At 38.8% G+C, this 24,003-nt stretch overlaps 1 protein-coding gene and 1 long non-coding RNA gene across 2 annotated transcripts; one reads left to right on the top strand and one right to left on the bottom strand.

Annotated features, from left to right (window-relative positions):
• Window positions 1-1,574: 1,574 nt before the first annotated feature.
• On the top strand, window positions 1,575-17,171 carry LOC310952646 (protein FAM171B-like). The gene is made up of 8 exons (XM_083921313.1): window positions 1,575-1,754; window positions 10,837-11,070; window positions 12,293-12,385; window positions 12,609-12,764; window positions 13,146-13,316; window positions 14,186-14,302; window positions 14,661-14,784; window positions 16,247-17,171. Exons 1-8 carry the CDS (start codon window positions 1,580-1,582, stop codon window positions 17,151-17,153), a joined length of 1,977 nt encoding a protein of 658 aa, XP_083777439.1. The 5' UTR covers window positions 1,575-1,579; the 3' UTR covers window positions 17,154-17,171.
• A 1,835-nt stretch (window positions 17,172-19,006) lies between these two features.
• Window positions 19,007-23,308, bottom strand: LOC310952826. The gene is made up of 5 exons (XR_014593376.1): window positions 23,167-23,308; window positions 21,189-21,249; window positions 20,468-20,587; window positions 20,193-20,338; window positions 19,007-19,738 (listed from the first exon to the last, which is right to left on the bottom strand). It is a non-coding gene; the product is annotated as an uncharacterized lncRNA (long non-coding RNA).
• Between the last annotated feature and the right edge of the window lie 695 nt (window positions 23,309-24,003).

Below are 24,003 nucleotides of genomic sequence, written 5' to 3'. Positions count from 1 at the left end.
ACTCAAGAGGCAGCTTTAACCTCCAATAAAATAAAAACTAGCCTGGTACAAAAAAATTCACCCCCTCAGTGTTGTCATGGAGATATGACCTAAACATACAGACTAGAATGTTTTTGTACCAGGCCTTAAACAGGTTTAATTATGCTGTGAAAACAGCCTGTTTAACATGGGGGTCAATGAGAAATTGTTTTATTATGCAACTTGCCCCTGGTGGACACTTGATGAACTGCAATTTTTGCCACTTCGTTATTGTCAGGTGCTTGTGTGACACTGGCATTATTCCATAAAAAACATTTGTCAGGGGAATAACTGTGCATATAAAGAAGGGACCAACACAGAAGAGCTTGCCTAAAATGCATTCATTCCGGGAACAGTAGCCTGTCAAATCTAAATGGACATCCCAAACTCTTGACAGTGGGACATGGAATACTGTGTTTGCTCTTTCTTAGAAATATGTGCTACCCAGCTAAATGAAAGAGCTTCTTCTTAAAATTATACATCGATATTACCCAGTAAACTCTTTGAAAATATATTTCCGATATTAATGACAAATGTAGCTTCTGTAAAAACACTGTAGAAACATTAGAACATTTATTTTCCCAATGTGTACATGGACTGATTTTGAGTTGGATCTTGAAAAACATTTTAGCAAAAATATTACATTTAGAAAACTGACCTGGCCCTATATATATATTTCATTTGAATTTGTGTATACTTTATCTTACTTTATGATTTTGTATTATTGTACTAATGTCCTGTAGTTTTTTTTGTTTGTAAATCCTGTTTATTGTGCAAACAGTTTGACAATTTGAATGTATCTGACAAGTGAATGAACTTTTAAAAAATTGATAAAATAAATAAATAAAACTTAACGGAGACTACTTTCATCAGTCTATTTAGGCAGTCTGTTCCTATAACATTACTATTCTTCATAATAAGTAAGGAGGGTACTATAACTTCTTCTACATCTTACATTGTTGTACAATTGTGTTTATAATTTTATTCTATGGATCTCCTTCCGCAACTATAGGCTAAGTGTTTTATCTTTTGATTAAGTTCAGAAACTAAGATATATGATATATATATATATATATATAGATAGATAGATACACACACACATATATATATATATATATATATAGATTGATAGATAGATAGAGATAGATAAATATATAGATAGATACATAGATATATATATAGATAGATACATAGATATATACATATATAGATATAGATAGATAGATAGATAGATGATAGATAGATAGATAGATAGATAGATACATATATGTATATATATATATATAGATAGATAGATAGATAGATAGATAGATAGATAGATAGATATATAGATAGATAGATAGATAGATAGATAGATAGATAGATAGATAGATAGATAGAGCAGCTTAAAGGGGAGGAGTTTCCTGCGCTGTTGGAGGACTGTCAGACAGCAGAGTCGTTAGGATGGATGGCTGTGGAGTGGGCATCAGTGTTCGTGCATAACTTCTTGATGAAAACTGGACCTGTGACGAATAAAAAGTGACACCGATCAATTTATTTTTCTTTCTTTTTTTACATAGTCATGCGACTGTTCATCTGTGTATTATCCGCGCTCCTTTTGTGCGAGAATGGCAAAGCGACTGGAGAGTTCAGTCCTCGCGGACAGTCTGTGCATATCAATGACGGCAACTTTTCAGAGCGGGATCCCATGAAACAAGAGGCTTTTCAGCACCAACAAATGCTCCATCCCTTATCAGGTTTGTGTGGGCTTCACTCTATCACAATGCGTCTTCAACTTTAGTCAAACTTGTCACGGTTATCATTACTGTGCGTGATAAATATTAATTATAGTATATAAAAGATGAAAATAAATGACATCGTAGCTGCAAAAATAAGGGTTAATGTTGATATGTTGATACTTTTTTTTTTTTAATTTCCACTCCATCCATCCTATTAGGTCTTTTTCTGACAGATTAGTGACTTGGATGTCCCCGTTTAGTCAGCCCAGACAATCTGTATGAGGATTTGGCTTGCAGATCTACTGATCAGTTCATGAGTAATAAGTGATGTGGGAGCTTGCTGCTGTTACCATGAGTAATTGTTTCTCCATCTGTCCCTTTTCAATTTATCACAACCGACAAGGCAGCAGTTAATCAGTTAGGTGTGCGTTATTTACAGTATTATATTTATGGGCCTATTAAAGTGACTTGTAAAAGTTCTTACATGTCCGCATGACATGTCCAATAAAAAGTGTTTTGAACATATGTGCATGCTCAAAAAGCAGCTCTGAGGAACTTAAAGAGGAACTATACGCCCATTTTCAAACATGTTATACAGTATATCTTATTCCTTTGGTCTAAGACAGTACAATCAGACAGTATTAGTAAACTAAAAACTAGAGTGATAAAACCTTAAATGTGTGACGTTATCAAGGTTAACCAAGCCCAACCACAGTGACTTCCTGGTTGATCCAATAAAGAAGTGCCAAAAACTGCAGTTTTCTGAGTGGCTGCTAGGGGCAGTCTGCATAATAGAACAAATTCTCATTGACAGGCTGTTCTCACAGCATACTTAAACCTATTTGCAGCCTGGTACAGTTTAGGTCATATCGCCATGACAACTAGCCTTGCAAGACCATCCTGATCTCCGCCAAAATTTAGAGAAGTTTGCCAAGTGATCGAACCAATCAGAGTTTAGTTTAGTTTTGAGGAGGGTCAAAGTGTGACGCAATGAGAAGCGACTGTTCAGTGTAAACAACATGCCGGCTTCCACGCATGAGATGAGCGCAGCTATCGAGCAAGCCACTCACTAACTAATTTTTCTCTTGGATCGTTCTGTTGGAATATTGACCTGAAATTGTGCCTTTTATCTCTAAATTCACGTTACACAAACGGCAAATATCCTTTACCCACATGTTGTTTACTTTCTGAGCTTTGCCTCGACGCTCTGTTAGTATGTCCTGCGCTTCGTCAATCTGATTGGTTGATTTGGCCCGTATGTTGATGATAGAAAGATGATTCATCCAATCAAGTACCAGTATTTTCGTCTCTTCCCAAAAGATCTGCAGCCAAGAGTTCCCAGATGGATATATGACAATACTGAGCGGGGTGAATTTTTTTGTACCAGGCTAGTTTTTATTTTATTGGAGGTTAAGGTTTATGAGTAATTAGGGGCTTGGCCTCTTGAGTGACAGCTAGCCGCTGGCCCTCACTTCTCCTCGGAGGTCTACGTCAGCCAGATGGACGTAATTCCCTCCCCCAAACATCACATCAATGCCCCTTTTTGGTAAGTGAAAATGAGGCGGAGTCAAAGTCTGACAAGATGGCGACTCACGTAGGCGAGTACGATTGGATAAAGTTGAGAGAACGGACGGCAACGGAGATGTTGCGTCCATTTTTTGTATATAGTCTAGGAGTATAACATTAGGAGTTGCTCCATAGACAATGAGCAAACAGTTTTGTCTTTCAGCACATTAAAAAGGCTGCATATCTTCATCCACTGATCTCCTGTCCTTCGTAGTGTTGGAGCCAGGCTGGCACCGGCATGGAGGACGTTTTCAAGAATAGCTCAGTATGTTATGTGAACTCAGAGCAGACTCTAGTTGGTGATCAGAGCAGAGAAGAAATTAGCAGTAACGTTGCAAAGTGTAAATGTAGAGTAGTCTTTCATATTTCCTGTCGCTGGTTTGTTTTTGTACACACAGTGCCCGCACAAATACAATGCAGTAACCAGATTACTAGTATTTATCATGCAAACTCAATTTCTCTGTGCTCATGTAAACACCATATCCTGAATATGATCATACGCCTCATAAACAGGTTATTCATGTCAATGTAAACACTCAGTGAATTATGAAAAATGTTTTAGATGAAATTGAGAGCACCCAGGGGAATGTTCTGAGGATATGGAGACATTTTCTGATCAGAACTGACAGCACTACAATAGAATAAAGCTCATTTGGGTATAAAAAAGAAAACAGACAATGACAGGGAGACTGATTTTGTTTATGGAGCAGCTCCATACTTTATACTTGATGACATCAAAAGTTTGAGACATACTTCTCTGGCTTCTGTCTTTGAGAGAGAGCAGCTCATGTTCACTAATATTGATTGAACTTTCAGAGTCCATGGAAAAAGAATATTGTCATTCTTAATTCACAGTGTGTCCCCTTTGATATCACTCACGTATTATCATCAAAATCATATATTTACATCACAGCAGACCCATTTTTCTATTTAACTTATTCAATTTGTGTGTCTATTTTTCATTTTCAAAGAGAAAATATTCCCTCCCTCTCTCCCTCCCTCCCTCTCTGAAATACTCTCTCGGTCTGATACATACTCTGTTCTTGTTCACAGCAGTGAAGAGCTGAAAGAAGGATTTGTGAGCCTTGTTTATCAACTGATTCATGACTAATTCATGCTGCTGTAGGAGTACATTACCATCCATCATCACATGATCCTCCTGTCTGTGTTGTCGACTGAAACACTTGGAAATGCACCCAAGCATGTTGTTGTCCCTTGTACCATTCCCATCCCCCCCTGCCGGCATGAGCTGTGTCACTGCATAACCCTCCCGCCTTAGCCTCTCTTGTGTACAGAGCAAGCTCTCAGGGCCCAACTTCTAGGGCAAATACCATTATCAAGATTATTTAGGTCAATATTAAGATCATTCAATTTAAAATGATTACTCACTGACCCTGGAAATATTATGCATTTATTGAACATAAAAAATTATAATATCTTTTTTAAAGTTTTATAAAAAAGTCCCTAAAATATATAACCCTGAACATATATCCAATACATATTCATAAATGAAACCTAAATAAATTAGATAAACTATGTTGACGTGCACTGCCACAATCTACTGAAAATTCTTGAACATAAATCAAACATTTTGGTAAACTATATTTGCTATGTTCCTGTCAGAAAATCAGCCGAAAAGGGGCACTGATGTAAAGGGAGGGGTTTGCTGAATTTCTAACTCAAGACGATTATCTCTTTTTTCATAATCCTTAGAAGCCAAAATTGTAATTGAAAATAACATTTGATTGCCCCCAAAATGTACAATGTACAAATATCTCCTTTCTGGAAGCAGATGATCATTTCTCCCGAGCTGAGATTAACATCACTGTCGTCCCGTCATAACAAGCAAAGATTAAAGATGTAATCATTTACCCCAGGGGAAATGCTGTTAATTTGACAACGTGACTGGTTGTTCGGACATTAAGTCTTGGTGCAACTCCCCTCACCCTCGTGAGGGGGGTTGCACCAAGACTTAATGTCCGAACAACCAGGGTCAGTTCTATATCGCTGACTCGTGCCTGAGGCCGATGTGGCAGTGGAATGCATGGCCTAATTCCAACGCGGGCATGTTTGTGGTGAGGGTGGGGGGTCAGCAGGGATAAGTCCCTGTTGGACCATCTGTTTATGCTGCCTGCCTGGTGGTCTCACAGATATGACCAGTCAACAGTATGTTTGTGCTCCTCTCTGTGCATCTTAACATTACACCATTATGTTTTCACCACCATACGAAGCAAATATCAATGCTTTTAGCTCAAACATGCTGATTTCCATAATTGTAGCTTGCCATTCTAATGTTTACTGCCTTCATTTCTGCAGCAGGTGGCTCTATTAAAGTTCCCACGCTAATAAAAAAAGTGTTTAAAAACAATTTAGTTAATGCATTCTTTCTTATTGGACAACAGTGATATCATGTGCCTGATAATAACAGTATTCCATCCATATTACACACACACACACACATCGGCCTCAGACAGCCCATTTCTATCCACTTCATAAACCTCTTTGTGGCGTGCTTCAGTTCGCCAAATGGGGAGATTATAGTAATCTGGCACGAAACACCTCCACTTCAGATTAGTGACCTCCCTTCGGTAATGTTTGGCCGCTAAGGCCGAACACACATAAAGTGGAGGCTGCCTCTCCCAAAACAAGCATCCTCTTGTCCATCTGTACTGGTGTATGTATCCCAGTGGGTTGACAGTAACATTGCCAAATATAGATGTTTGTTTCATATTGTGGCTGAAAATACTGTCACTCTTAGCAGCTCATTTGTCTGCCTCTGATCAAAGAAAATTGTTTGGGACAATGATATGGGATTATCTGGTTTTGCCACTTGCTGAAATATTGTGGAAGCTGGTAGTATAAGGCACGGCTTCATGAGTTTTCAGTAAGGCTCTGGCAGATCTTTGTAGCAGCAGGATAATGAGCAAATAGACCCGCAGCGAATTCAACCAATGCTGCGGTCAGTGTTGTATTGTCATCATTAGAGAAAGATACGTACGACATTATGAGCGCTGAGATTGCTACTTATTGATATTGCAGCATAAAAGTGCAATAAGGACCTTTTTATGGCCTCCTAGCACAAAATAACTCATATATTCTGTGAATGTGGAGTGTTGATGATAAGCAGACTGCTGAGATTTATGGCTCCCGAAGCTCACTTTCCGGCCCAAACTGCAGAACAGTACACTTCAGAGGTGAATATTTAAAGCAGGGCAGTAGGTGAAGGAAGCTACCTTGGCACCTCCAGTGCTAGTACAGTTCTGCAATTTTAATATTCTTGGTTGAACCATAGATGGACCATATATATGTAGATGCGGCATTGGCCACTGCTGTCTACTTTTCTTAATGCATTTATGCCTATCGAGGCAGGAGGTGTATCCACTATTAAAATCCTAATTTCTCGTTAAATTTCCAACTGACTTCTAAGCAGTTTGGTTTGTTACAAATGCCAGACATGTATGATACCAGATACTTGGTTAACTCAAAAAATTTGAATTTTCATACCAAAATACAGCTCTATGTACACCCCAGTGCAATTAACATGAACAGGGAAATTAGCTATAGAGACCAAAACCATTCTTGTACCAGGCTGTAAACATGTATCACTGATGTAAAGTTGGGAATTTTTAACATTGGTATCTACTGTATGAGGATTGACTCGCTTGGAAAACCTCTGACTTGGTCGTTTGAGGAACTGCAGTTCACCCCCCGAGGTTTCCGCTTGAATAACATACAGTTACAAACATCATTTTCAGCACCTTTCTTTCTCCCTAACTTTATGTTAACTTTAAAGAAGGATTAGGAGTAACCTGACTCTGCCAGATGGATTGATTCTCATTTGCTCAGCATATCCACCCGGGAACTGTGGTTTGGAGATCTCTTGGGAAGAGGCAAAAATAATGGTTGCTGATTGGATAAACCATGTGTCTATCACCAACATACGGGCCAAATGAACCAATTAGATCAACGAAGCGTATGACATACTAACAGCATTGAGGCAAAGCTCAGAAAGTAAACAACATGTCAGTAAAGGATATTTGCCGTTGTTGTTTACACTGAACAGTCAATTCTTGTTGCGTCACACTTCAGCCTGCCTCAAAACTAACGCTGATTGGTTTGGTCGCTTGGCAAACTTCTCCAAATTGTCTCTGCCACAGGTTACCTGACCTATCTGCGAGTGAAATACAATGTAGCTCATGAGATCAGGATGGTCTCACAAGGCTAGATTAGGACCTCTTGTGATATATCAAATTCAACAGTTTTGTAAAAGTAAAATATTGAAAGACAACTTATTCCATGTTGCTTAGTTTTGGTATTTCTTTTTTTAGAGCATCCAAAAGCAGTACAAAAGTCTGGCTTTACGTACAATCTATGGTCAGAATAGTCAGGCCTGAACCATGATGCTGGCGACAGAGACACATCTCTCAAGTCTGGACGCGGTTTCTACGTATGGATCTAGGCAATTAGATGCTTTGTCAGGATCCCTTGACGTTTTTTGTACACATACTGTATAGCCCTGCATGTCAGACTGTGACACTTCACTATGATTGCTTTTTTTAAACCCGGGAACAATATTGCAAATCAAACGTGACAACCTTGTTAGGTTTAGGCAACACAATTTGGGTAAGGTTAGAAAATTGTGTGTGGGGTTAGCAATGTGATAGACACAATTGGGGTGAAAGTCCTGTGTTTGTTTGACCCATCCGGCCCCCTAACCTCTTTCCTGACTGACTTTGGCACTCTTCCAGGAGCACTTGCTCTGAGGGTCTAATATAGCTGTGGATGAGTTTACAGTTGAAAGCTCGGTGAACCAAGGGCGTGTGACAAACTGTTGATATTTGACGCCTTTGGAATGAGAATGGTCTGCTTGCTGTGCAGTTTATTTGAAGCACTGTTCGGTGGCTTCATGAGTAGTTGTTGTGGGCACCTGTGTTCAGAATTTTCCAACTGGTCCGTGCAAACATACATTAATGTGTTTTTTAAATGAGCTGTTTTAACCTAATGGTATGCCACCTTCACAGCTGTCCACAGCAATACTTTCACATATGTCAACCTTAATGACGGCAGGTGTTTGGAATGCTAAACTTTACTTTGATTTTTTTTTTTTAAAGCTGCATGAATTTATTTATTTTTTGGCCACTTAGGGGCACCAGGGTAAAATGTATACACAAACTAGCCATAGTTTCTTATTTACACTTGGACATTAATTTGGAGTTGGGTCAACCTGACACGTAAGTCCAATATTGACCATCCTTAAAGCTCACAATGTCCCATGGGAAATGTCTGTTTCTTTAGCTTCTAAATTCTTCTCTATGTTCACCAGATGGTAGCTAACTTTGTCTGGTGTTTTGTGCTGGGCAGGAAGTGTTCAGTTTATTTAACATGGCTTTTTTCTGACTTGCTCTGTTGTTCAATGTTATTAATTTAATTAAATGGCTGTTATTAGTTGCCTCACATTAGATTTGGTATTGCCCTACTGTAACTAGTCAGTAGGCTGTTCATCTAGTAAACTGGATCACCACAGGGAGGTTCACCACAGGGAGGTTCAACATGTTACAATTATTGTTAGGGGACGACCTCGTAGTAATTATGATGCAAGCAAAGGAGGGAGACAGTAACGTAGTAGTAGTTACGTAGTGTAATGAGCGACAAAGTCTGCGTAGAGAGGAGGTAGGGGTGAATGGATGAATCAATCAAATAAACAAACATTTCTTTTAGCCAGGAAAGACAGTTTGTGGTTGTAAAGTTTCAGCAGGCTGTGGTTATCTTAGAGGTCACAACAGCTCGCTCAACTTTCATTGTTTTCACTACAATGAGATGGTTACTATGGGGACTAACATGATCACTCATGAACACAATTGAGCTCATTGAATCTACAAGACTCTCAGCTTTACAGTCAGACCCAATTTATGTAATTCAAGACTGTTTAAGTATGCAGAAATATTCAAATACTCCATTTTAGAACAGGCCACAATATTATATTTGTACTGCTCGTTTTTGCACCAAACTGCATTTGATTATCATAGAGTAGACATGTCTGTAAAGGGGAGACTCGTAGGTACCCATATAACTAATTTTCATTCAAATATCTTGAGGTCAGAAGTCAAGGGAAAATGGCTTTGCTATGTTTTCTCGCATAAATTTAGCACACCTTTGGAGCGATACAAATATGTATTATCCTAGCTTTGGGCCTGAGTCGATATACTGTAGCATTTTTCTCTGACAGCAGAGTGCTAGCGAGTGCTTTACCCCAGCAGTCCAAAGCCCACTGGTGTCGTTTCTATGATAACAACATTAACATTAGCTGGGTAGCTTACTTAATGCTATGTTAACAGAGGGTTGAATACACAGCTAACAACAGGCTTACGACGTGTAGGGTGATAAAAGCACATTACTTACTAGTAACATTCAGTATCCAGACAATCTGCTCCCACAAATGGGCTTTTCCGTCTTTGTTGTGACATTGCTCCAAAAAACGAACAGCAGTGATGACACTGGCACTTTTCTGAAAGTTGGAGTGCTCTGAAAAAAGATGTTGGGTGAATTCCTTCATTGTTATGCAACACTATACCTCTGGAAATAGTCTTGTTGACTCACTTTTGGATGTCGATGCACAAAGTGGCTAATTGGGTTTGTGGATAAGGTTACACATTATCATTAGGCCCTAAATGGGATTATCTAGGAGCTATCTGAAAATGTGTTACAATTAGGGCTCCATCATGAGTATCATATTATTGGAAATAGGTACTGTACTTTACGTACTTACTTAATGCTAATTATGTTGTCTTGGATGCACGTTTTTGCTAAACTAAGCCTGTGAATATTCTCAGTTGTCCAGGTCATCGTTATTCCCAACGCAATTTCAGTCAAAAACAACTGGACTTGGTTATTTGTCTAGGAAGACGTTTCACCTCTCATCCAAGAGGCTTCATCACTTAGTTAGTCATAGCTAGTCCAGTCCCAGCCTGGTCAGATCCTTCCATGAACTGATGGAGCCTCTTGGATGAGAGGTGAAACGTCTTCCTACACAAATAACCAAGTCCAGTTGATTTTGACTGAAATTGCTTTGGGGACATTTGTGTTTGTGTTCACCTCTGTTAAATCTGCTGGGATTCATTGATAAATATCCTCTAGTGATTCTGCAAATTACTTTCCTGTTTTGTTGTCAAAAAGGTTCTATCCAGGTTAATCTGAATTGCAGCCAACTCCATACCGTTCGGGAATTAAAGAATATAGTCGCACTGCTTACAAGGATTGGACAAAATAACAGGGACACCTTACATTTACCTATAATGCAGACCAATCTGCAACAAATACTACCTTACTGCAGTTTTTAATAATACATTTTGTCTGAGGTGCATTTTTTGGGACTTTAATGTGTGGTGTTTTAATATATTGGAAAATATTTTAAGATATTTTTGTAATTTTGACCCTTGTAGAATATATGTGAACCTGAATTTGGTGAATGTTAATGCCCAACTGTAAACCCATCCCACCAAGTTATTTTTAACCAAATCTTTATTTCTTCCCCTAGATTCTGCTTTTAACCTAAAGGTCCAGGTCAACAGTGCACTCAGTCGTAAGTTCCTGAACCAGGCCGTAGTGGATGTCTATATCAACTACACCAGGACCAACACAGCTCTTACTGGGGAGGATGGCAGTGCTTTCCTTCATGTACCTTACCAAACTGGGATGTCAGTAACGATTGTGGCCAGCAAGGATGGCTTCATTCACACACTGCTGCCATGTAAACCCAACAGAATGCCAAGTAAGGGCGCACTCGCACTTGGCCCAGATGATCCGTGCCATGCTTTAGCGTGATTGTGGGGTCTGACTTTTTTTCTGGGTTTGTGCCCCTGGTGCCCGGCCTGTGCTCACATTACTTGAAATGATCCGGGCCGCAGCACAATTACTTCTTGCTTATTCGTCATCGCACCTCAGAGTTTTTGTTTTGTCCAACTGCTTTTGAATATATACATTTGACAAAATGTGGAATAAACACTCCACCTCTGCATCAGACCACCATGAACCCTTCGGCGGCATCTTTTTAAATGTCTGTCGCGGGGAACAGTCGTATATAAATAGTCTCAGAACCTCTGTCAATGCTCGTGCTAGTGCATGTGCATCGTGCTATACTGAAGCCCACCTCTCTCAACCTGGCATGTACAGTTGTACTCACACTGATCAAACGAACTAGACTTTAGCAGTGAATCGTGCTTGGGCAGGGTATGAATGGTTAATAGTGAGTAGACCCTAAGATATTGATGTGTGTATGTGCTTAATGAGGAAATGGTTTAGCTGAATCCCCACCACAGATAATGAGCTCCATGCAGTGTCATTTTTTTATCCTTCATTGGCTCTGAATTCCACCAATTAAGCCATTTCACCCTCATCAAAAATCATTGCATAAGTGTTTGTCATACGCAAATCACATGTATCTTTCAGTGGATTTGCACATTCACAATCTGCACAAAAGGATATAATAGGTTTTTTTTTTTTGTTTTTTTTAATCAGGACATTTCAAACAATGTCTTGTAAAAACTAAAATTACAGAAGATACTGAACTCCATACACTTCATTGATTTTCAAAACTTCTACTTGTCATTGCAGGGCCAAGTTTTGCTTCACCCCACACTGTATCTGACACCCAATTAGGCACAGCATCCAAGCAAAACTATATGGGATAAGTTTATAACACATCTGGAGTGAGTGTCTCTGTTGCTCATCTGCCATCTACCATACTATGCATTTCCACTGACACCAAAGAAATGAATCTTGAGCTATTGTTTTTGTAGTCAAAGAGCAGATCAGCCCTTGCTGGAAAAGTGTACCTATTTCTCCTCACCTCTCACCTATTTCTTGCCTCTGTGGAAGGTTTGATATAACACAATGTCACACTGCCATCTAGTGGGGGTAAACTGTACATATTTAAATGTAGTATTTAATATTAATTTGGCATCTTTCCCCTACCTCTTTTGTCATTGTGGTAGTATTTTCATCCGTGACCATGTCACTTCTTGGTCTGAATCAGGGGAACATCTGGCACTTTGATGATACTGTCCGGATTACTGGCAAAACATCTGGTACTGTATATATTGTTAAAGTCACACTTTTTTCTTTCTTTCTATTTTTCTTTCTTTCTTTCTTTCTCTCTTTCTTTCTTTCTTTCTTTCTTTCTTTCATGCTCTTTCTGTCACTCTCTCTGTGATTGTCAGTACAAGCATTGATTTGAGGAAACATACGCCAAAGATAGCCGATATATATATATTTCCAGCTGTTATTTATCATGTTTTCCTCTATTTACAGATGCTTCATCACAGCCCATTGTCCAGTTTCCCAAAAGCCTTCTGAATCTGACAGACAGCAGTAATGTCACCTCTGTTAAAGCCTACCTGACCATTCCCAAGCTGCCGTCAGAGGACAGCTTAGTAAACACTTTGGGCGTCATTAGCAGTAAATCAGGTAGATGTGTGTGTTACAGTGGCAGGATTCCGAAAACAATATTCCTTTTTAAAGATTTGGGTCAAAAGCACTATAGATAGTATTTCTACAGTTCCAATGTTGCATTGGTTGGCAGATTTTAGATGACAAAAGTAACTTTGCAGGTTCAGATGAAGGTGAAGATTTTAATTTTGTCTGTGGTGCCATCTGGTGGTTGAGGACACTGTGGAAGACAAGCGCAGACTCATACAGATAAATCGGTTAAAAGCAACACATAGGCTGTACTAGTTTTCACCCGATTCAAACTATAGCTGAGGTGTTTATTTGTCAAAGAGTATTCATGAATGGAATGAGTTTTGTTCACAATTTTTAATCTGAGCATTACTTCCTGTGTTTTTCAAGGATTCGTCAGTGTGGAGTTGAGGCTGCTGGCAGCAGTCAGCGTGCAACTTTTTTCAGGAAACACAGAGTTGCATGTGAGTGGGCCCATACAGATCAGCCTCACCATTCCTGACAGCTACGGACTTCAGACTTCCAATGTTGTTCCTGCATGGTTCTTTAACCAGACCACGGGTAAGCAGAAGTCACAGTGGTACACACACACACACACACACTAGAGTCCAGCCAATTTGTCCGTGTTGGAAAAAATGCATAGTGCAAAATGTTACGAAGCAAATCAACTGTTGTCTGACATTGTCCCATCAAAAAGTGAATGCGACGAGCTTCACTAAAGGGTTCATTTTGTTTATGTGTTAAAGTCCCAGTCTTCAACATTTGTTTGATCATATTCACTGGAACCGACACTCTGCTCCGATAGAACAGCAGAAATCATCCGGTTTTAGAAAAAAACCTGCCTCTACGAGTACCTAGAGCTTGTTTTGCAAAAATCCAGTCTGTATCACCCTGTCCACTCAGCGCAGTTCACAGTTCATGCACACCTCCCCCCTTCGCGCATGTTACAATATCACAGGCACACGCCTTAAGCTAGGCATACACTAAATGACGCTAGCAGTTGCTATCTATGAGTAAGTTAGCCAGCCTACTTCCATGTACCGTAGCGTTTCCATTTATTATTTAGAACTTACATCTTTTACCCCCAACTCACTATCCTTTCTTTCATTTTTTAGTATGCGGAGGAGATGGTAAAAATAAATACATCTGGTGCTGCCAAGATACCGTAGAGACACTACAGATGATGTCTCATGCGTACTGTAGGATCCCCGTGGTGCACATTTCTTTGTCTAAAAAGTTTACATTCTTCTCAAAAATTTGGGGTCATTTAGGGTCTACAACACTGTCAAATTCACTTTTTATTATACAGTTTTTCATTAATATTCCTTCTCCTACTCCTGTCAGAACAGGATTGTAGTAGTTGTGGGAAATTCAATGAAAACACAAAAAAACAATGCAGATGTGTTTGTGTTGTTGTGTGTCTTACCTAGGTGGATGGATGAGAAAAGGGCTAGGGAAGGTGGTGTCAGTAGGAGGGAAACTCATGTGGACGTTCACAGCTCCTCACCTTGGTTACTGGATTGCCGCACCTTTGTCGTCCACCAGAGGCAAGGGCTTACCCTAAAGATGTTAATCTGCTGTCAGTAGGATACAGTGTTGTATATTTTCTGATACTACCATCCTTGACAAAGCAGATATATAATATTTAATAAAAATGCGTTGGTTTTGTGATGGTTGTTGTGAGCATACTGTATAATGCGAATGTTCAGATTGTGGCAATTCCTTTTTTCTTTTTTACCTTGGAACCAGATGATGAGCAAACAAATTGTGATATGGAAAAAATATGCAACATATTTATGACATGGCAATTTTTTTGAAGGTACAAAATGCACCTTGTTTATTTGCATTGCATGTATGTTTTATCTTTTATCTAAACTTCTTTTTCTGACCGTCTGTATACTTTAGGTTTCTTTGGACTTACCATCCCCATTGACTTCATCTTACACCATTCATCTCTCCTGATGGTCATCCTGGGAGGAATGCTTGTTATTGTCATCTGTCTTCTGGCTGGGTTATTGTTTCATCGCAGGTAACAAAGCCTTTCATTTCATACTAGTCTATATATACTATAAGCTGTGCTGATGTTAACATCATAACTTAGAATAACATTTAAAGATACATTTTCTAATTATAAACCAGTTATTTAATTTAATTTAGTTATGTTTTTCGTCAAATTGGGGAACTGTGTAGTTAAAAAGTCATTCCACCAGTATAAGACACTGTCATTTTGACTAATGTTATTTTGCTAAATGGTTAGCATAGGCTACACCTCATAAATTGAAGATAAATAAAAGTTGGAGAGTTAATTATTACATTCATCCATTCTGTCGTTAATGCTCCATGTGCAAAAACACACATGGCATTTCTTTCTAGAAGAAAAGATATGCATTTCCTTACGTAGGCTTATTCCGTATGTTATACAGATTACAGACACAAGACTATACAGTATAGAAATGAGGCGTCAGAGAATGGATCCGAGGGGTTACAGAGTCAGCAACAATAAAATATTGTTGAACAAGACAGAAACAGCACAGAATGGATGAATGGAGTGAAAAAAGAGGTTAGATGAAAAAAGAGGTTACATGGACATATTCTTGGCTTCAGTCAGCTTAGACGTCCACTCCATTAAAGGGCCCGATGCTGGGTTTTTTCATAAAAAAATTAAAAAAATTGCAATGGGTAATGTTCTGTAAGGGTTTTTTACAGAAGGCAAATTAAGCATATATCTTTAACCTTTAGGTGATCTATTTGCTTTAAGGACTGTAAGTGAAGGCTGTAGTTCCTATTTATCAGTAACTCCGCCAAAAAAAAAGATTTATAACTCAAATAAACCAACCAAAAATAGAAGAACTGACGCCACGTTACGTCGCCTTGTGTCCTGTCGAGCCCAAACAGGTGAACCTGCACACACCACAAAGACTACAGCCAACAGCCAACTAGCATGTACGTTCTGCACCCTTGTGAGAGGAAATAATTCTCCAAACCAGCAGGCAACGGTGGTCTGTATTTGTCTGTAGAGCAGCTCATCATCTTTTCTCTGTATAAGTCTATAAGAACAAGCACAAGTCCGACTGATTCAGACATTTGCGTTCTCACATACAGCTCCGGTAATGTCTGAATAAGTTCAGAGGTACAGCTCATGTGTGAAAGGGGCTTTAGTTTCTCTATAACACAGCCAACTACACTACTTCTGTGTCTCACTGTCCCCTCCTCATAGCTTTGACAGAAGGAGTGTATTAATGGATTTCAGGAGTGAGGTGAGAGAAACTTTGCAGAGCCACTTGACGAGCCAACACAGCACGAGTATTTTATCATTTTCAGTCGAGTATTACTTTGAAAGCACTTCAATATCAGTAAAATTCATTATTCATCCAACTGAATGTTTATAATGTCCGTATATGGAGTGCAGATTAAGTATGCAGCAGGAATTTTTAGACAAAAGTATCATCATCTTGGCACTGATTAAAGCAAATGTTTTGTCTTTTCTACAGACGTTCGCTCAATGAAACTAAAACAAAGGATATTCTGCCAGTGATGAGAAGAGACCAAACCACCTCCACATGTGACGAGGACGTCTTTGAAGATTCTTCGGGGGACTCTTCTCATCCAATGGGTGGACGGAACCAATCGTTTGCAGAAAGGGGGGATAATCAGCACAATGCCTCTATTATTTCTATGCACAATGGCAATGTAATAGCCAACCCCAATGCTGTGGCCATTGCAGTGGAGTGTAATAACCTGGAGCTTGACACTGAACTGAATGATCTGATGTATTTGCATGGAACTACAGATCTGATGAGAGTTCCAGCCTCTCCGACGGATAATTTATTTTTCTACAACCACCCTGTTGCCATTCTTCATGCTCCAGCATTCTTTCATTTGGAGGAGCAGCCAGAGCAGCCACAGTGGAGCAAGTCGGCCACTCTTCCCCGTGCAGGAGTTGCTGCTGAGCCGCTGAGTAAAGACAGCTTCACCCAGACTCTGACAAAAGACCCCTCCGACGGCCCAAACCAGGCAGTAGAAAGTGAGGACCAGCTCGGGGTTCTAGAAAGCTCTCGGAAAGCAACTTCCGCCAAGACATCCAGGGGTCACTTCAGCCTCCCAGAGTCTTTGTCCGTCCCAGGAACATTAAATAAAATCAGGGGCAGCAGACACTCGGCTCAGCCTCCTCGGGCCTGGTTCGTATCACTGGAGGGCAAACCTGCAGCTGAGATCCATTACGCAGTGTCGGAGCAGCAGAGGAGACGGAGGCCAGTGGAGAGTCGAGAAACCAGCTTAGACTCAGGAGTGGATATGAGCGAACTGAACCAGACATCCAGAAGGAGGACTGTAACTCTGGAGCGCAATGCTACTTTCGTCAAAAGCACATCCAGCAGTACACATGCACCTCTACAGTAAAAACTCCCAACGCCTTCGAACAGCCCTCTCAGCAATTAATTCTATTTACCTTACTGATTAATTTTTACATTAATGTTAAGGCCCCAATACAAGTTGGGGGTAGAGGCCCATTTCTACCGTCAGATTCCTCACAGTCTGTGTTGCAGTTGTTATGCCAAGTGTAGTGCAGACTTAGCAGTTGCTTTTTAACAGCCTGTCTTATCTCTTATCTCCTTCAACAGTCAAAATGAAATGGTCTAAAATGTGCCAAAGAAAACATTTTTCACTGATAAATAACATTACAGTTGTCCTGCCTTCAACGTGACAAAGACAGCAATGTGATTGAGATTAATGAGGTCAAACTGTGTCATAATGACCTTTGTTAAACCCTTACTCCCTCAACATTAACGTGCAGACTACCATGCCTAACTGAACAGTGTATTAACAATGTCACTTGATTTGAATTTGTGCTTTTGTTTGTGCATGTTTTCGTGTACATTGTCATGAAGTGAATCGTTAAATTATATTTTAATAAATAAAAAAACTGACCTTGGTGATTGGCATGCTCAGTGGTTTAGGCCTGCTAGATACAGTATAATCTATGAGTCATATATGTGTACTGTGCAATCCTTTTTATACTGTGAAACTATCTTCCAACCAAATCAATGATCTAATTTCCTTCACTTCTATTGTTAGTACAATGTCACACACCATATGTGTATTACTTATTAGTGAGAGGTTCACGTAGTGCATATAGATTCAATTTTTATTGGAACAAAAAGCATTTCAGAGGTCAGAAGGAAAATCAGCTAATTTGATTTGACGATTACCTCACAAAGCTCTTTGTGCTTTACACAAGTCAACTGAAACTCCATTTATTCCTATGGTACCTCTATGATCTACAATGTGTTTGTGAAACTCCTACCATTTTTAGTTTCTTTCAGTCCAGAATTTACCTTGCGTAGATTGAAACCCTACCATATGCACTATGGTAACTGCTAACATTCTGTTGTATGAGCCAATTAGAAACCAGTTATTTCATTTAATCTAGTTGTTTTTGGTCAAATTGAAGAACTGTGTAGTTAAAAAGAAACTGCGTGATTTCACCAGTGTAAGACACTGTCAATTTGACTACTGTTATTTTGCTAAACACCACATGAATTGAAGATGAATAAAAGAGAGAGTTAATTATTACATTCATATTCATCCATTCTGTCTTGTTTTTGTCTCGTTAATGCTCCATGTGCAAAAACACACATGGCATTTCTTTCTAGAAGAAAATATATGCATTTCCTTACGTAGGCTTATTCCGTATGTTATACAGATTACAGACACAAGACTAAACAGTATAGAAATGAGGCGTCAGAGAATGGATCTGAGGGGTTACAGAGTCAGCAACAATAAAATATTGTTGAAGACAGAAACAGCACAGAATGGATGAATGGAGTGAAAAAGAGGTTACATGGACATATTCTTTGCTTCAGTCAGCTTAGACGTCCACTCCATTAAAGGGCCCGATGCTGTTTTTTTTCATAAAAAATTGTAAAAAAAATTGCAATGGGTAATGGGTAATTCTAACAAGGTTTTTTTTTTTAACAAAACAAAACAAAAACCCTCTCCAGAACGTCTGAAAACATCTGTAAAAGACAACAGGTTTTAGTTCAATCCCAAGTGAATGATGTTTTTACGACAAAATTATTCATATTTTACCAGAAATGCGCTCTTTGCTAATGGAGGAAATGTAAGGTCTCTATTAATCATAAATAAGTCCTAGTGTGGTCTAGACCTACTCTATATGTAAAGTCCATTGAGATAACTTTTGTTATGATTTGGGACCGTTAATAAAATTCAAAACAATTGAATTAATAACACAATACAGTTTGAAATCATTTTATTGTCCACCATGGTGGACAGTTGTCTTTGACTCAAACACGGGAAACAACATAAACTAGAAAAAGCAGAGAAGCGGTTAGTAAAAAAGACATAGAAAAGTTATACTACACATTAAAATCAGTTCATTTCAGTGTCTGTAACTCAAATCTCATCTGTCACTTTGTTTATATATTAATAATAATAATAATACTATGAATGGTATTTTGTGTAAAGGACTTCATGAAACATGTTTAATTGTCTTGAAAGTAGCCTCTCAGAAGCTCCTGTGGAGGGTCTTGTAAAGGTCTGGTGCAGACCATTCATTCTTTGGTTTTGGCCACATTGATTTCTAGCTGGCTAATGTGACACCATGTTTGAAGGGCCTTAGTGGCCCAATAGGCGGCTTTTACTCATGCGTCTATTTTCTGTAGAAGTCCAGCCAAGGTCATGCCATCAGCACACAAGCAAACAATCTAAAGTGTTTCTCACTGATCATAAACTCATCAGTAAAGACAGAGGAAAGCATGAGTTAAAGAGCACAGCCTTGTGGGTATTGAAAGAGATAATGTGCCATGGTTACACACTGGTGGTGATGGTGGTGGTGGTGGTTGTGATGAGATGAAGAGAGTTGGGTGGAGATCTGGATGATGGAATGTGGAGTGGGACTTTAGGAGCATTGGGCACTGGATGTGATGAAGACTGGAGCAGATGGGTGGAGGAGCTTTAGTCTGAAACTGACAGCAGCAGAGAAGAGACCACTTTTAAAGTACAGCAACAATCTGATTGGCTCAGGGAGATTGTGGCAAAATCACAGAAACTGGGATTATGACACGCACACACACACACACACACACACACACACACACAGTTTGTTTTACTCAGGTTAGTAGGAAGACTTTATTATTTATTTACTTACACTTAAATTATGTTAAGTCCTTCATACAGAAGAAACTAACATGTGTATTTACTGTGTAGGCTACATTTAAGGGTTTCTGTATACAGTATGTGTGTGTGTGTGTGTGTGTGTGTGTGTGTGTGTGTGTGTGTATGTGTGTGTGCACTGTACTTGAGAGTTGCCTCATCTACTGTTCCTGAGAGAAAAGCAGTGTCAGGATTTAATCAAGTGTCCAAACAGAATAGAAAACAATGGTAGAATAGATCACCAAAAAGAGGTTTGTATAACGATACCTGTCCTGCACGTCCTGCTGGTCACTTCACAGCTGATGAAAAATCCATATCACCATCGAAAGTGGAATCAGACACTTTATTAGCATTACTTATACTGCAGTCACGTGCCGTGAGAGTTCCTCTGGGAGTCTGTCCAACAGCGTTGTCTGAAAGAAGAAAAAACACGTTCAATTTTAAAACGTGTTTTAAAAACAACTCAAACCAAAATGGATGTCGTTCAAAATCATTTCTTGATTTCATACTGCACAGAACCCTGGAGGATTATGAATGCTTACCAGTCTTCTGAGTTCTTGGATCGCTCACTGTTTCACTCTTGATGATGAGGGATTTTGCTATCACGCCGCTGATTTTGTTGGCATTAACAATACTGTTCCCATCAGCAACTACTGGTGTGCCTGTAAATATTGATATCATCCTTTAGAAACTTCATAACAACGTATAGAAAAGTGAAAGGTGATTTCAGTCAGAGGCAGGTTAAGGGTCACTTAATGTACTGTATAGAGAGTGAATACAGATTCAAGATTCAAGATTCAAGAAGCTTTATTTATCCCGAGAAAATTATTGTGCAACAGTTTTAGTACAATGGCGGGAAAGGGTCAGAGTGACATTAAGCTAACATAATCAAATCAAAAGAAAGCTAACATAAAATAAATCAAACAATAACTAATGTGACAGGAGTGCAACAGACATCGTGGTTAAACTTAGGTAAATACAATATACAACAATACGCACCATGCAGTTTAGCAGCATATAGAAATAAAATAAGTACAAACTAAATAATTGATAAGGAGCGATAATAAGTGATAACAGTGTTAAAAGTGTAGCAGCATTTCCTACAGAACTAAGTTGCAGTACAACTAAATAGTACAACTAAATAAAGTGATGCAGTGAGGATATAAAGTGACATTACATACAGGAGCTCTATTCTCTTATTTTACTCACAGAAATAAATTCCTATTTAAAATACCCCACCCTTAAGAATGTAATCATGTTCACCTGAAACCCACGTATACGCCTCCCTCAGTTTTTCCACAAAGAACCACAACCAGTCCATGATCTGCAACGAGAAATATGCAAATTATTACTTATTTATTGCTTTAGTAATGGAAATGAAAAAAAATAGTACTGTAGCCTATATATAATCTGGATAATACAGTACATGTACAGTACAATACATGTTTTTTTGGAAACAAACGTATATTCCCCTAGTGCAGGGGTCTGCAACCTTCGGCTCCTGGGCCGCATGCAGCTCGTTAGCCCCTTTTCAGTGGCTCCCTGTACATTTGCCAAAAAATAACATGGAAACAAATTCCATCTTTTTGGCACAGTGGACAATCTTTTCGAAGGGAGCACCTGTCACCTTGGAGTTCAAGGTGATTTTTAAAAAAATATTATGTGAAACTAAATATGCGTCACATCTTACATCTACGGCTAATCTTGAGTTTCTGACCCGCACTGTCCGTATGTTAACCATGGATGAATCCCACCAAACAAATGATGAGAAAAATAGAGTGTTGCCAACGATGACGGCTTACCTGTATCCCTGATATGTGGTGAGAAATTAGCGAACATCCACATTTTCAAATAGGTAATAATAGGAATAAAAATGTCAACAGTTTTCTTTATTGTCATTCTATAACTTCTAAAATGCAAAACGTATAAAAACTATAGTTTTTTTGTATACATCATGTAACTATATATAAAACTTTTTAAGTTCTGCGGCTCAGGACAGATTTTATTTGGTGCAACGGGGGCGTAATGGCTCTTTTGGTAGTAAAGGTTGCAGACCCTTGCCCTAGTGTAACTCCATTACAGACCAATAGGTCGAATGCACACAAATCTAAGCTTTTTTCACTGATGCTAATTTAAAGTGGGCTTACCCCAGACAGTGCTGCAGTGTTTTGTTGGAGCTATCTTTCCTAAATATTGAACAAGGATCAGGATTTTCTGATCATGTAAGACGACTCCCCTTTCACAACTTAACAGTAAGATAGGATTTATATTCATGTAGTCAACTTGAGATTAAGTCATTCTATGGAAACACTATGCGATAGGCTAAGGGGGTTAAAGGTTAAAAAAAACAACACATTATTTCATCATGTTCTGGTCTATTTAGAGATTTTTTGGCTATTAAGCTTCTTTAACATATCTTCTTTCAGACTGCTGGAAAGAAAGTCTTTTTCTTTTTATTTTGTTCAAAACAGATTTCTCCTAAATTGACCAACAGTTAACATAGATTGTCATGTTAAAAACACATCAGACAACTTGTAATAAGAAAAAGAAGTGTCTTCCTGTCAATAATCCTATTCACCTGTACTGTATTACAAAACGTATGGGATTTTACAAAACTTCTATTAAATATGACACAAGGCCATTTTGTTCAAATGAGTTGTCTCTCTCTGAGCCAGAAATCTGCACTTCAGCACAAACACACACATACACTCACACACACACACACACGCCAAAGTTTAATTTAATTCTATATTCTGAAGGGAAACATTTGGTATTTGTATTTTTTTAGTGATAATAAGATATCTAATTACCTTGGATAATAATATGTCAACAAAATGAAACGAAAATGAGCTGATGTTCAGCTTTCTGCTCTGCAAATGAGCTCATATATTTAATAAGATAATGCGTAATATAGTTATATGTGTGTGTGTGTGTGTGTGTGTGATGAATATGAATATGTTTTCTGTAATGATGCAATACTATGCGTTTCTTGAGTGTGGAAAATTCCGTTGACAGTTTCTCGTTTTCTCGTTGTCCAAATAAGTTTAACTTAACTTTTACATAACTTTTTGAAATACCAAAACCCAAACCAACCTTCAGGTGACTGAAGTATTAAAGCAGTGCTGTTTATAGAATAAAATATAACTCTTTGCATATTAAACACTCACGCGCAAACTGCGTACTTGATCTCAAACCAGAACACAGACGTGGAGTCTCTAAATAAAAAGCGAACATATCTTACCTTTCTTTGGTGTCACTTGTGTTATTGTAGTTGTCCAACAGATAGAATATTGAAATAAAGTTTTAGAAAAACGAACAGCAACTATGATTTAGCACAAACGGCAGCGGAGACCTCCCTTAACTTAATCCACGTATACAGTAATGTGGTGGAGGAAGTTGAATTGAGCAGTAGTATCCAGCGGCAGACTCAAATTGAGAGGAGTCGAATGCTGCATTCACGTGGTGTCGGATTACAGAGGTGTCGAACGTTTTCAAGTTCATCACTCAAGTAGAAGAATAGATACTAGGGTTTTAAAAGACTTCTGTAGAAGAAGAAGAATCAACTCGAGCTTTTTACTGAAGTGAAATTCAATTCAGTTTCATTTATAGTGCCAAATCATAACAACAGTCATCTCAGGACACTTTATAGAGTAGGTATAGACCACACCCTATGACTTAGGCTATTTATGATTTACATAGACCCAACATTTCCCCCGTTGAGTACGGTGGCAACGAAAACCTTCCCTATAACAGGCAGGAACGTCAGACAGACCCAGCCCAATCGAGGACGGATATCTGTCTGCACCGGTTGGGGAGGAAGAGAAGGAGAGAGAAAGAGACAGGCAGATGGACAGAGAGAGACAAAGACAGACACAGTCCCAGAGATGCAAGCAACCACAAAAGTAACAGTAACTATGATCATATCTATAGTAATGTCAATATGATTCATATGTTATAGCAGTTAAGTAGAAACAAGTACAGCTAAGGTAATTGAATATAACAATGACAATAATTATGGTGGTAAATATGATCCATGATGAGTAGCAGCAATACCAGCTGTGATACAATGAGATATATT

This window comes from Echiichthys vipera (genome assembly GCF_963691815.1).
Source record: "Echiichthys vipera genome assembly, chromosome: 10".
In the NCBI taxonomy this organism is placed as follows: Eukaryota; Metazoa; Chordata; class Actinopteri; order Perciformes; family Trachinidae; genus Echiichthys; species Echiichthys vipera.
Note: the sequence above shows the minus strand (reverse complement) of the source record. Positions and strands in the feature narration are given on the sequence as shown.